The 13146-nt window shown below is 45.2% G+C and overlaps 1 protein-coding gene across 1 annotated transcript in view; it reads right to left on the reverse strand.

Annotated features, from left to right (window-relative positions):
• The window catches only part of MFSD4A (major facilitator superfamily domain containing 4A), a 73476-nt gene that overhangs the window by 36018 nt on the left and 24312 nt on the right, over window positions 1-13146 (reverse strand). Inside the window, exons 2-3 of the mRNA XM_015419344.1 lie at window positions 9283-9481; window positions 5360-5599 (exon numbers count right to left, since the gene is read on the reverse strand). Of these exons, the coding sequence (XP_015274830.1) occupies window positions 5360-5599; window positions 9283-9481 (439 nt within the window). The remainder of the gene's footprint in view (window positions 1-5359; window positions 5600-9282; window positions 9482-13146) is intronic.

The raw sequence follows: 13146 nt of genomic DNA on the forward strand, positions 1-13146 counted from the left end.
TGGATCCTATCGAACTTCTAGTCACCCTGGGAGAGGGGAGATACAATATGGGTGCCTACCCTTTTTGCCCAAACAGGGCTAACAGCTACTTAGGGAGTGGGGTATTATTGGAAGGTTTTATTGTGATTTTAAATGTTCTATTTATTATATACTGTATTGTATTTTGCACTCGGCTTTGCCGCATGTGAGCCGCCCTGAGCCTTTGGGAGGGTGGGATATAAATCAAACTAATAAAATAAATAAATAAATAACTCCTCCACCGCAAACACACACACACACCCCACACACAGTGGGTGCATATTAAGATTAAATTACATACTGGGAAATCAGACTATGAACCCCCTGACATCATTTATAGTTTGACTTAAGGCTTTCAAACAAAACAAAAACAAAAAAAGAGGTGCCAGAACTCTCAAGCGGGAAATGGAAGTTTTCAATCTGTATACTGAAAACTCATGAACTTTTAAACATTTTTTTAAAAAAAATTGTCAAAGAGTTTCCAGAACTCCATTCCAGTGTGTTCCCCCAGAAAAAAAGCCCTAGTTTGACTTTTGCAACCTAAATGCACCAAGAAGATTCACAGACTCACATTGTACCTGGACAAAATCAGAGAACTCAAAGGATGCAAAACTTCTGAAAGTTTAATCCCTCCCCAATTTATAGCAGTGGTGCAAACCTTTCCAACAACTTTCTACTTGGTTCCCTTGACACTGCAAGAGCCCTATCTTCACCAGTAGTTTGGAGAACAAGCTTTAAGTCAACAATTCTAAGTAGGTCTAATCAGAACCCTACTTCAAGTCTATGTAATGGGGCTTAGTTTGGTGTAGTGGTTAGGAGCACGGACTCTAATTTGGGAGAACTGGGTTTGATTCTCCACTCCTCCACATCCAGTCCCAAGTTCTCTCAGAGCTGTTCTCTCGCGAGCAGTTCTCGAAAGAGCTCTCTCAACCCCACCTACCTTACAGGGTGTCTGCTCTGGGGAGGGAAAGGATTGTAAACTGCTCTGAGACTCCTTCGGGTAGTGAAGGGCAAGGTATAAATCCAATCTCTTCTTCTTACTCACAGGAAAGTATCCTTAGAATTGCAACTGCTTTTACACAGGCATGTAATGCAAAAGGCATTGGGACAGACATGCAAACATACGTGCACATCAAGCAATATATGCAGAATTCCAACTAGCACCTGTCATGGACAATAAGGCCCCAGTCTGATCTTGAGTTACAACACACATGAAATTGACAGGAACCTTAAATGCAGGCCTGTATTCATTAAATACTTTATGACAGCTGATAAAATAAAGATGATAAAAGGTGGATGGACTGGGCTTAGCTAAGGCTGCTGCAAACCTGCCACTGCTCCACCCAGCCCACTGCCCAGAAGCCAATGACTACATGCTCCTTCCACCCTCATACCCCAGGAAAAGGGTGTGGGAATCCCTACTGGGCATGTGTGGCTTGCAGTTCTACACTGAAAGATGGCTGAAGCATGAAGAAGGGAGGAGTGTGAGGTGGCTGGGTGGGAGTGGGGTGACAGGGCAGCGGCAGAGGCTGCTTCCTGCCAAAATCTGCTGCCTCATCTCACCTTGCCTCATTGTAGATCCAACCATGAATACAGCAAAGGCAGCACCCTGTGAAGGAAAACTAGGCAGGGCAACTAGTTCAAGTTTACACACAGGGAATAAAAGCTTAAATGTCTACATGAAGACAAGAGGGATCAGTTCAGCAAACATCCACAGTTAAAGCAAACAACTGGACATTCCAGACAAAAACAGAAGCCACACACACACACACCTCACCGTCCCCAGAGGAGAGTGAAGTACCTTCATATAACATCTCCAAGTCAATACAAATTTCCAAAGAGATGGCCCTGGGTTTTCTCCAAGAGATATTTAAATGCCCATCCATTTTAAAAGCACTTTGATAAGCTTCTTCATAGATAATGGAATCTCTATCAAAGGGGTCAACTGTAAAAAGCTGACTATGTTGTTCCATACAGATTTTAGAGACAGACTGCAGTGATCTTTTGTGTTATTTTTTAGCCAACACTGGCCTACAGCTACTGCTTAAATGGACTACAACAGAAATATTAATATTCCTCTGCATATTTTATACATTTAGCTAGCTAGCTATCGTGGCTGGGTTTTTTTAAAGGGTGTTTAGGTCTTCTAGAGCCTGTTGTCCTTGCTCCTGGATGGACACTGGTGTTCTTCTTGACTATTCTATGCCATCCCTTGGAGTAGCATAAAAGCTCCAGTTTATGTAACATATTCAAGATAGCATCTGCAGTGATATAATAAGATTCTTAAATAGCAGTTTTCCCTTCCTGCCCTCCCACTAGTGTTTAAGCTATATATTCATGGTACAATTGGAACTTTAAAAGAGTCTGGAAACAGTTCCTCCTATTTTGCTATTATCTATTCTTTCTATTCTTTCTATTCCTTCTATTTTGCTAGTATCCTTTCATGGATAAGAGAGGGACTTTTAACTCAAAATCATCAGGTTCAAGTAATTGGTTTAACATACCAGTTTTAATGAACACATGCTCTTGTCAGTCTCTGCCCACTAAGAGACAGGCTTGACTTTGTTCTCCAAGAATGAAATAAATAATTTGTAGATTCTTTGTAGCTCTAAGTGCGGCATCCTTTTCTATGGCACATAATAGCCTCTGAGCATTAGTCAGAAAGCTATTTTATGGGGGTTTTTTTAGCATTCTTATGGAATAATGTTTTGTCTTCCAGAATAAATCTCCTGTTTATTGGCCTCTAGGTTATTCAAAGTTCTAGCCAAACCACAAAGTCAGATTGTTGAACTGTATTAACATGTGATATAATCCACAGGACAGGTAGACTGGATACCCACCTGGGTTAAATAAAAACAGATGTGCATAAAGCTCTATTAGTTTAATTCATAACTGGCTGTAAACTTCCAGAAGCCTCTACCCAGCCTGGGTGCAAAGCAAGAGTGGCGAGGACTGACAGAATTATGCCTCAGACCAAAGCCCTGCTGGTTTGATCTTATTTGCAAGTATTAAACATCAGACTGGAGTGATTCTTCAGAAGTACAAGCACAGAGATTCATCAGAAGCACTATCAGGACTCTAAATACCAGTCTCTACTAACAACGGGCACAGAGACCAGGTATCTGGTAAGTATAGGCTGTGTAACAGCTAAGACTGGCGAGAGCTAAAGTGCCATGCTATGCAACACAAGTGTTGTACAGGTGAGCCACGCAGTGCAACCCTACTTGCCATTTGAAGCTTTTAAGGTTTGCCTAATCAGCTGCTATAGTCTCCAGCATCCCAAATCCTGAAGCTCATTTTTAACTCATTAGCATGTTTTTATCCTGCCCTTCCTCCCAAGAGCTCAGGGTAGTGGACATCAGTCTCCCTGCCTCCATTTTATCCTTACAACAACACTGTGAAAGAGAGTGATGGGCCCAAGGTCACCTGTTAAATGTCAGGGGAGAGTGGGGATTGGACCCATGGTCTCTCAGATAGTAGCCTGACACACTGGAGATGCTAAGGGGGTGGAGGGAATGAGGAAAATCCTGCTGGCAAGCTAGCAGCAAGCTAGAAGCAGTTGAAGTCCACCTAGGCTTCTCTCTTCTTCCTGCAGAATTTAGCCTGGTTTGGGCCAGCGGCACACACCCTTGGGTGCCAACCAAAGGGCTCTTAGCCTGTAGCTTGCCATCTGGGACCAGCAGTAAGCAGCTTGGCAGCCCCAGACTAGCTCCAATTTATTTGCATTTTCTTGGCTTATTTTGTTTCGTCATTTGGAATTTTTCTTTATTGTAAGCCTCCAGGCAAAAAAAAGTGGCCTAAAATGAGTTACCACAAATAGGCACCCATGGGAACTCAATATATTCAGGCATATATTCAGACCTGAGAAGGTACAATCCAGGAAAACCTTTACCAAATGTTTCTGCTGATGGCGCAAGCTGACCCCCCACATTCTGAATCATTTGAAAGGCCAACAAACACACACATTCTCCTTTTAACAACACAGTGCCATTAAATCTCCTGGTTTTTTGTACCATAGAATTACACTAACGAGAGACAGATTCGAGAAAGAGCTTCAGAAAGTGGTGATGTAGGTCAGATACCACCTGACTGTCTCAGGTGAAAAATATTACTCAGATCAGAACATCGTAGTTGCACAGCAAAGATTCATGCTTCTTTGTGAGTGCCTGGAGACCTGTTAAAACTATCCCTCATTTCAAGTAATATTCTGCTGGAAAATGCTCACATTGGAGTGGCCATTGATGGCTAAATGGCAAAGAGAAACCTTGTTTGGTTAATATTTATACAGGTATTAACACAGAAGGAAAACCCCCAGAAGTGCTCTTTTGCAGCCAGTTACTGCTTAATTGCAAGGTGGACATAAGGACTAATAATTGCACTGCAGAACAAGGAGGAGAGAGTATCTACTCAAGAGAGGGAGAGAAAAGGATTTTGTACCCCTTTAGTGTCAGGAAGGTTTTGCAGGGCAGGTAAACTGCAGCTCAACAATTCCAACAATCCATTGATCTCTTCCTCAAGAATCCTGGCAGAAGAGACAGGTGAACCTTCCCCATGCAAAGTAGTCATATGGGGCTGCCCTTCTGAACTATGAACATTTTTACCCCAACAGGTTGATCAGTACCTTTCTGTCTGGGGGCCATATGACCAGTGTTCCCTCTAAGCTGAGTTAATGTGAGCTAACTCACAGCTTTTTAGCCTCCGGCTCACACATTTTTCTCTTAGCTCAGGAAGGATGGCTCCAGAGCAAACTAACTGATGCAGTAGCCAAATCGCCTGCTCACAACTTTAATGCTGGTAGCTCACAAAGTAGAATTTTTGGTCTCCGGACTCCACAGCTTAGAGGGAGCATTGCATATGACCCCTGTGCAGTCTGTTTGGTAACTATTTATGATTTTTAAACAAATAAATTGAGGAAAACAACCACAGTAGGGCAGGAGTAATTTGGTGCCACACCAAAAATGGTTTTAAAAGTACAAATTGGGTTTAAGGTCTTATCCTGAAACAACATCTTTCTGGAACTGATGTCTAATGAGTAGGGCTGCCAACATCCAGGTGGTGGCTGGAGATCTCCTGGGATTACAACTGAACTCCAGGCAACAGAGATCAGTTCACCTGAAGAAAATGGCCATTTAGAAGGTTGCCTCTATGGCATTATACCCCACTGAAGTCCCTTCTCTGCCCAAACCCCATCCTCCTCAGGCTCCCCAAATCTCAAGGTACTTCCCAACACGAAGCTAGCAACACTACTAATGGGGGGCTCTGGGCATGAAAACCTCAAATGCTTCTCTTCAAAGATATTCACCTGGAAGGATTCATGAGTCAATCAGATCCCAGTACTTACGTTGATCAAAGCCATAATCCAGAAGGCATAAGAGACTCGTGTCACCACCAGTCCTTTTGTGGGCAGGTCATAGTGTGACAGGTTTCCAGGATGATGTGGGACCAGTGACTTCCGGATGTGAGGGAGATTGCTGCTACCATTGGCGGTGACATTTGTCAAGATGCAGTTGGTGTCCGACAGAAAAGGATCAGCAATCAGAGGGCTCAGTAGGGCACCAAAGCCCACAAAGAAATGAAGGGCCTGCACAAAAGAACAAGCAGACAGATTTTCACTCCTAGCATCACCCAGCATCTGGCATCTCTTGACGACAAAAGATGTCCAGATTAGGTTTAATCAGGTCAAACAAGAAGCCTAGAACAATGGTTAGAACTCTTGTGGGTAACTTGGAAGGCCTGGGTTCCGTTCAAACATTCTTCCAGATTCCAGAATTAAGTTTTTTCCAATCACTACTACCCCATAACTGGAGAAACTGTTCTTCTCCCTGCATAAAACTATCAATGGTATAGGAGTCCCATGTAGGCCAGAAAGTGGCGTTTAATTAACTCTGCAACAGGTTTTTATGTATGATCTTTGGGAGTCCTTTTTGATACTGAGAATTCTTGCACCATTTATTCAAGCAACTAGTGCATGATGTTCAAGTTTATCTGATCTCTCCTAATAACCCACATTAACCAGATGTTTCAGCAGTCACACTCTGATGGGCAACAGTGGTTTGGTGCATGTCTTCTCTGCAAGGAATACTCTGGGGGTAGAGGAAGGAATGTCTTTCCAAAGTTCCAAATCTGGTGAATACTGTATCATCCAAGTGGGGACAAGGCTGTGCAGAGATGCCTTAGGATGCACAACAATGGATGTACCTGGTGAAAGATGTTAAAATGCTGCAGCCCTAGTAAACATTTATAACTGATCGGTTAGGCTAAATCCAAACGTCAAAAAAAAAGCTCTTTTCCATTACAAGAGTGAGCATGGACTCTCCCCGCCCCCCGCACACAGTGTAAAGTCCTCCTCAGCGGGAGTTCGAGAATATTTTGCTACCTGAGGCAGCTGGGACAGACATCATCCAAGTGGGGACAAGAGCAGCGGCTGTGCAGAGATGCCTTAGGATGCACAACAATGGATGTACCTGGTGAAAGATGTTAAAATGCTGCAGCCCTAGTAAACATTTATAACTGATCGGTTAGGCTAAATCCAAACGTCAAAAAAAAAGCTTTTTTCCATTACAAGAGTGAGCATGGACTCTCCCCGCCCCCCGCACACAGTGTAAAGTCCTCCTCAGCGGGAGTTCGAGAATATTTTGCTACCTGAGGCAGCTGGGACAGAAGCTGTTCTCCCCACCTCACCTCTGCCCATAAGCCTGAGGAGATCATCTTCCTTACCTCTTAGGGCTTCCCACCCCCACCTAAGCCACACATGCTCAGTAGGGCTTCTCAAATTCTCATCCTCTTGCAACCAAAAGTGGTGGCTGAACTCTTGCGAGGAGGAGGAATCCCTCCAGAGCTCTGGAGCTGGCATATGTAGCTTGCTGCCATGTTCTTAAGAATCCTGAAGAAACCAGGAGGTAAGGAAGACTGTTGCCTCTGGACGGCAAGTTGCTTCCCCCAAAAAATCTGCCTCCCAAGGTGACCTGTCTCAGGTGGCCTCTTTACAGAGCTGGCCCTGGACTTCCTGGTTTGAAAGACATCCCTGTTTGTTGTGACAAGTTAAAGTGCTTTAATGAACTGCCCTTTGTGTCTGTAAAACCAGGTTTTAATAAAACTGTTAAAATGCAGACATCACAAACTGCGGTTTCTTTTGGAACCAGGAAGCTTTCAATCTCTGTTCTGCATTTGAGGGACAGAGCACACAAGCCTAAAGCTATACTAGGCTTATTCTCGTCACACACACGAAAATAGTTTGTTTGCAATGTCTGAAAGCAGCCTTTAACCAATCAATTAAAAAAAAAATTACATCATAAAAGTGACCCTTACTGATCAGGAGATTATTTTTATTGCAACTGGCAAGCAGCATCATAAAAGAGAGGCACTTCTTTTTCGCCTTCCCTCCCACACTCCACCCCCCCCTATGAAGCAGCACCTAAGATGGTGCCTGTTGTGGGAGGTGAGCATCATCTACAGGCAAGGAAAGCAAAGCCCTGCTTCATTCGCATGCACGTGTCTACTGATCAATGAAGCAACTACAATTTATTTCACTGGGTGACAAGCCTAGTATTTATTATTGTAACGAACATGTCAAAGAGAACAAAGTAGATGCCTGAACTCAATTATCCAGAGCATAATTACTTCCTAATGCAAACAACTTCAGGCAGACAATGCAATTAAAGTTTTGGGGATACAACACTACCTTCCTGAAGTGACTGAAAGTATTGGCATTTGTAAACAGCTTTATTCTGTACATAGGCTTGGATCCATCCTAGATGTTCCTAGAGGTGGTAGGAATTCTGCCCACAGAGCCTGATTCCCCCATCACAGCCGCCTGAAACGCCACCTGACATCCTGTTTCCGGAGGAGCAGTGAACAGGATTTCAGAGGCCGTCTTGGGTTGCTGTGTGAGATGGGGGGTTCAGGAAAAATCCCACTCTGAGGGCAGAATTCCTTTCTCCTGCAGAAATGTTAGTCTGGATCCATCCCGTAGTCATCATGAGCTGGCAACTCTGGACTTGTCCTGTGCTTTGCAGGCAGGGCCAGTCAGGTCTGCTCTGCAGTAGTGCCCCCAGGCCTAAATAGCAAGGCTTGAGGGCATCAACAGGAGTGAGCAGCCACGAACTGGAGGCAAGGAACTGGTCCTGACATAACAGCCTTGCACCTAGCAGACTGGTTGATCAGCAAGGCAGCCCTCCCAAGCCTCAGCCTAGGCAGGCTGGGAGGTAATGAGACTCAGCTGCACTGCTGGCAGGTCCTGAGGTCCAACGCTGCACTGTGCATTGGCCAGGATCCTGTGAAGAAGTACTGTTCTCACTGCATAGCTCTGGGATGGGGTTGCATGCAACCAACCTAGCATTTCACCCCGTAGGCCTTCTTTTGCTGCTGTTCCTGCAGAGTGGGGAGGGGTCCCAGAGGATTATGGGCCCATGCACAGTGGAGGCATGGTGGCTATTTCAGAAGTCAGCAGCAAGATCTCACTTGCAGGTTCCAACAGGGTGGCCTCTGGCACTTCATCCACGGGTACCTCTGTGATGTTAGGCCCTTCCCCGGTCCCCCCAGTCCTCCTCAGCTGATGGCCTTGGTTTAGGGTTGTAAGCAGGAGTACAAAGTACGTGGATCCAACAGTCATAAATATGCTGACAAAAATTATGCATGAAACCCTGAGCTCTGACACTTAAGCCGCCACACTACAAAGCCTATCATTTAATGCAGATACAATCTAACAGGTATATTTTTAAGAACAAAAGGTTTTGACTTTAAACAATGTAGAACTTTTTCCAGATTCTTTAATCGTGGACCTTATGACAATTCAAGTAGTACAGAATTCCATCCAGGTCCAATGAATGAGAGACTCCAATCCAGTCAATAATGTCACAATCCAGCCAATTCAACTATGTGGAACTCCCAACCAGGTCCAATGAATGTGAAACTCCAAGCCAGTCAATAATGTCACAGTCCAGTCGGTAGAGAACTGCAAAATTCTAACTGGTAGAGTTGTAATATTCTCTAGCGCTACACTGTACCTTCTTTCTTTGGGCAACAGAACCTGCACTTCCAGTCTAGCACTCAAATGTTTAACTGGGATTAGGAATAGTTCTTGAATACTCCAGACCTCTTTGGGACTCAGTTTCCTTAGCTATAAAATAGGATAATGACTCTTAACAAGAAGAGAGAATTTAAGTAGGCCCAGAACAAGCATGAAGGTATACAATATGGAGGGACAGTTAACAGATTTTTTTTAAAAAAAAGTAGGAAGAAAGTCTTCGTTTATTTTGGTCTTACCTGCAGGAAGACAGCGGAGTCCTTCTGATAGATCTTCACCAGCTGCATATTGGAGAGAGTGTCGATGCATCCCATTGCCAGCCCAGCCATGGCCATGACCACTGCGAGCACCACCACATGGTGGCAGAAAGGGATGATGGCAAAAACCACAGAGATCGCAAGTGATGACGCAAAAAGGGCAAGCAAAGACTGAGCCAACCTGGACCAAACAAAAGAGGCAGAGGTCATCTCTATTGTCTACATCATTTTCAGTCCTACCCTTCCTCCTAGGGGCTCAGGGCTCCAAACAGGATTTCCCCAGCACCTCGGGGGGGGGGGGGGATTAAAGCACAGAACTGCCCCAAGGTCACTCCAGTGAGCTCTGAAGTAAAGTGGGGATTTGAACTTTGGTCTTCCAGTCCTAGCCAGCTCTCTAACCATTAGACTGCCTCTTGTTCTTTACTTCTCTTTTCATTGTTAACCTACATGTGTGCTAGTGGCTAAAGCCCATGAAAAGCTCTTATACTTTGCAGGCAATTACATCTAGGATATGGATTTAAGTGTGCTTAACTCTACATTGGATTGTGGCCATCATATGACTCATCTTGGATCCAGTTTCTCCCACTGGGCCAAGCCCAGTCATCACTCATAAGAATTTAACTGCCCTTGAAACAAGCACTTAAGTCTTTGGGATTACTGTCTGTTAACATTTATATGGTCAGAGTCACATATTCTCTTTGATGCAAACAAAATCAGCCATCTAAAGTCTGCATTGAGGTGGCCCAGATGCTGTTGTGGATCCATCAGAAGATTTCTGCGTGCTCTATGGTCCTTGTGCTAGCAGAAGTGTGAAAAACCCTCACCCCAGTCCCCCCCTCACATCACATCCTGCACCATTTCCTCACTAGCACAAGATGTTATGTCTGAAATTTCTGGGCACTATAATATAAAAGGAGGGAAGCATTAGGTGTTGCACAAGACCTTGCACAAGCAGAACTATGCCTAGTCTGCTTAGGTTTTTGCTTGCACATAGCTGGATGCAAGCCTGTCCCCCAAGCACAGGTTCCAATTAATTCCCTTTGGTTTTTCTGCTTTGACTAATCAGATAAAAAAGACAGGCCAGGTATTGATACTCTTCCTTCTTTCCACTGAGAGTACTGCTCAGCCCCTTCCAGCAAGTGTTTTAGTAGGCACTGCCCACACAAGTAAGGTCTTTTCGCACCCTTTGGGGATGTACATAATTTCAGCTTTGTGAGCCCACTGCAGGAAGTGCACTCCCTGAACAGCTGTCTTTGGAGCATGGTCACCGGGGCAGAGGGGAGCCAATTAAGAGCAGAAATTAGATTTGCACAATAAAGGGATGTGAATAGGGCTGCCAAGCCGTGGCAGGGGATCCATGCGTCTTCACAGGATCCCTGCCGCAGGGGACAGCGATACGCGTTGCTCTGGCAACGGGACTCCAAACAGCCCCGTTGCCAGAGCAACGCGTAGCGTCACATCCTGGCGACGGCGGTGCAACGCGTATCGCTGTCCCCCGTGGCAGGGATCCTGTGAAAATGCACAGATCCCCCGGCTGGGCAGCCTTAGATGTGATAGCTGGCCGGTCATGAGGCAACCCACTCCACCTACCCAAAGCCAGGCTGCACACCAGGTGTTATGCAACTCAACAACAAGGTAAGTAACAAGTGAATCAACTTTATTGAGAATGGGAACTTCCAAAGATCACACAGCATCAGACGACACACAACAAACAACAGTGGAGCATAGCTCCTTTTAAACTCTCCCGGGCTGGGGTAGCCACGCCTTCACACAGTTAACATCCAATCACATTACATGGATAACGACCAATCATTTGTCTTCCCTCCAGCACAGACTCTTACATTTCATTGGTTGCTGTACATGCTTCAGTCAATGGTGTTGTTCCAGATTAGAATCCGGCTGAGGTTTCAAGCTTAACATTACATGTTAATGGTAAAGACACAACACCAGGGGTCCCCAAACTATTTCAGCCTGCAGGCACCTTTGGAATTCTGACCCAGGGCTGTGGGCACAATCACAAAATGGCTACCACAGGAGGCAGAGCCAGTCACAAAATGTTTGGGAGCAAGGTTATGTATAACTCTGAAAGTACCTTTTCAGCATTTCAGACACAGCTCTGTTTAACAGGAACCCTTTTAATCCACAGAGCCAATCAGAAGCCCTGCTGGGCAAAAGCTCCACCTAGTCCCACCCACTTTCTAAAAGCACCTGGTTGGGTGCCAGGAAAGGTGTTGGCAGGCTCTGTGGCACCACAGGCACCACATTAGGGACCCCTGCTATACACAGTGTGGTGATGGGCTGGCCTTTGTGTCACTCATCACAAAGGTACTGGAACAGTTTTCAAAGTGTAAATAAGCAAATAGACAAAAGAGAGCTTAAAATGGTAAAATGCAAAATGAATGTCAGAATGGGTAAAACAAAATAAGAAAGATGGCCTGCCTGAGACCTTAACAGGGAAGGCATTAGTCTAGAGGCTGCATTGAGGCACTTACACAGAACTTTCCCCACAACAGACAACTTCTACACTTATGAGGTACAAGACCAGACCAGTATGTAACTTTTTATAATCCTCACAGTAGCCATGTGCCGTAGATTTTTATTGCTCGTATTTGATAGAGTGGGAATTCAAGGCTGAAGGAAAGGGCCTTCCTATGATTGCTAGTTGGTGCATGAGTATCACAGCGGGAACACTTATCACTGATAGAACTGAGGCCTTACTTAGCAGGCAAGGAACAGTTAGACACATTGGTTAAACAGCATTCTACTGTTACACAACCTGAAAATTCTATTCATCATAAAAACCCAGGTAATTTGCCCAAGCTTCTGAAATGAGGCATAGTAAACCTACCCAGAGAACACTGATATCTGAGCCAGTGGCCACATTTATTCGCCTTGAGTTTGCAGGCGCAGAAATTTTATTTGCACTCTTGCCTCCATCCCCAAACAGCTAACGTTCCTTCCATTCTCACCCCCTTCCCCTCTGCATTTTTAAATACAGCAGGGCCAGCAAGGAATTTTGCAATAATTCAGGAAGCCCCACTGGACAAGCATGGCTTGTCATGCAATGTTTAAAGATGCCCAGGGAACAAGAGGAGAGGGAACATTAGGTGCTCTGGAATAGGAGGAAAGCAGTGCAACCATAGCAATGATGAGGGGAAGGCAGGGGGCAGCCGTCTCAGGGAGAAAATCTTTGTCGCGCCACCACTGAACAAAACATACCTTAAACATTTTTCATTTTTCTGATTTAAGTTACATTAAAAAAAATTGGAAACATCGGTCCCCTAATTATTTTTTTTTAGGAGGGACGGACCCTGTTGTCTATCAATCAATGTATAAGGCTTCAAAGTTCTTATTCTAACTCTTCATAGAAGTGAGAGCAAGCTATGAGCCCATGTGTGGCTGGTAAGTACGCTCTCTCACAATGTCTTCCCTAGGGTTGCCAAGTGGCACTTACCTTGCCGGTGGGGGACCTCGCGCGGATCCCGGTGTGTGTGCCCGTGCGCGAAGCCCTGTGACATGCACGCTGGGCGGGGTTCCCCCCGGGGCCTGATTTTCCGGCGTCGGGGAACGGGCCTCTGGGGCGGGGGGATTTCCACCCCCCGGGGGGACTTGGCAGCCCTAGTCTTCCCAAAATTAAAATTGTGGCCATTTGTCCAGCCGAATGCAGAGAAAGAAATTAAAACCACAAGAGCAGCCGCACAAGGTTAGCAGGTGAGGGGAATCACAGAGGCAGTGAGGCCTGCAGAACATCAATTCTGTGTCCATTTTAGGCTTGCCAGCCTCCAGGTGGGGCATGAAGATCACCCATAATAAGAACTGGTCTCTAGAGTACAACGATCAATTCTC

The sequence above is a fragment of the Gekko japonicus genome, unplaced genomic scaffold (genome assembly GCF_001447785.1).
Source record: "Gekko japonicus isolate JY-2015 unplaced genomic scaffold, Gekko_japonicus_V1.1 scaffold276, whole genome shotgun sequence".
NCBI classification, from domain to species: domain Eukaryota; kingdom Metazoa; phylum Chordata; class Lepidosauria; order Squamata; family Gekkonidae; genus Gekko; species Gekko japonicus.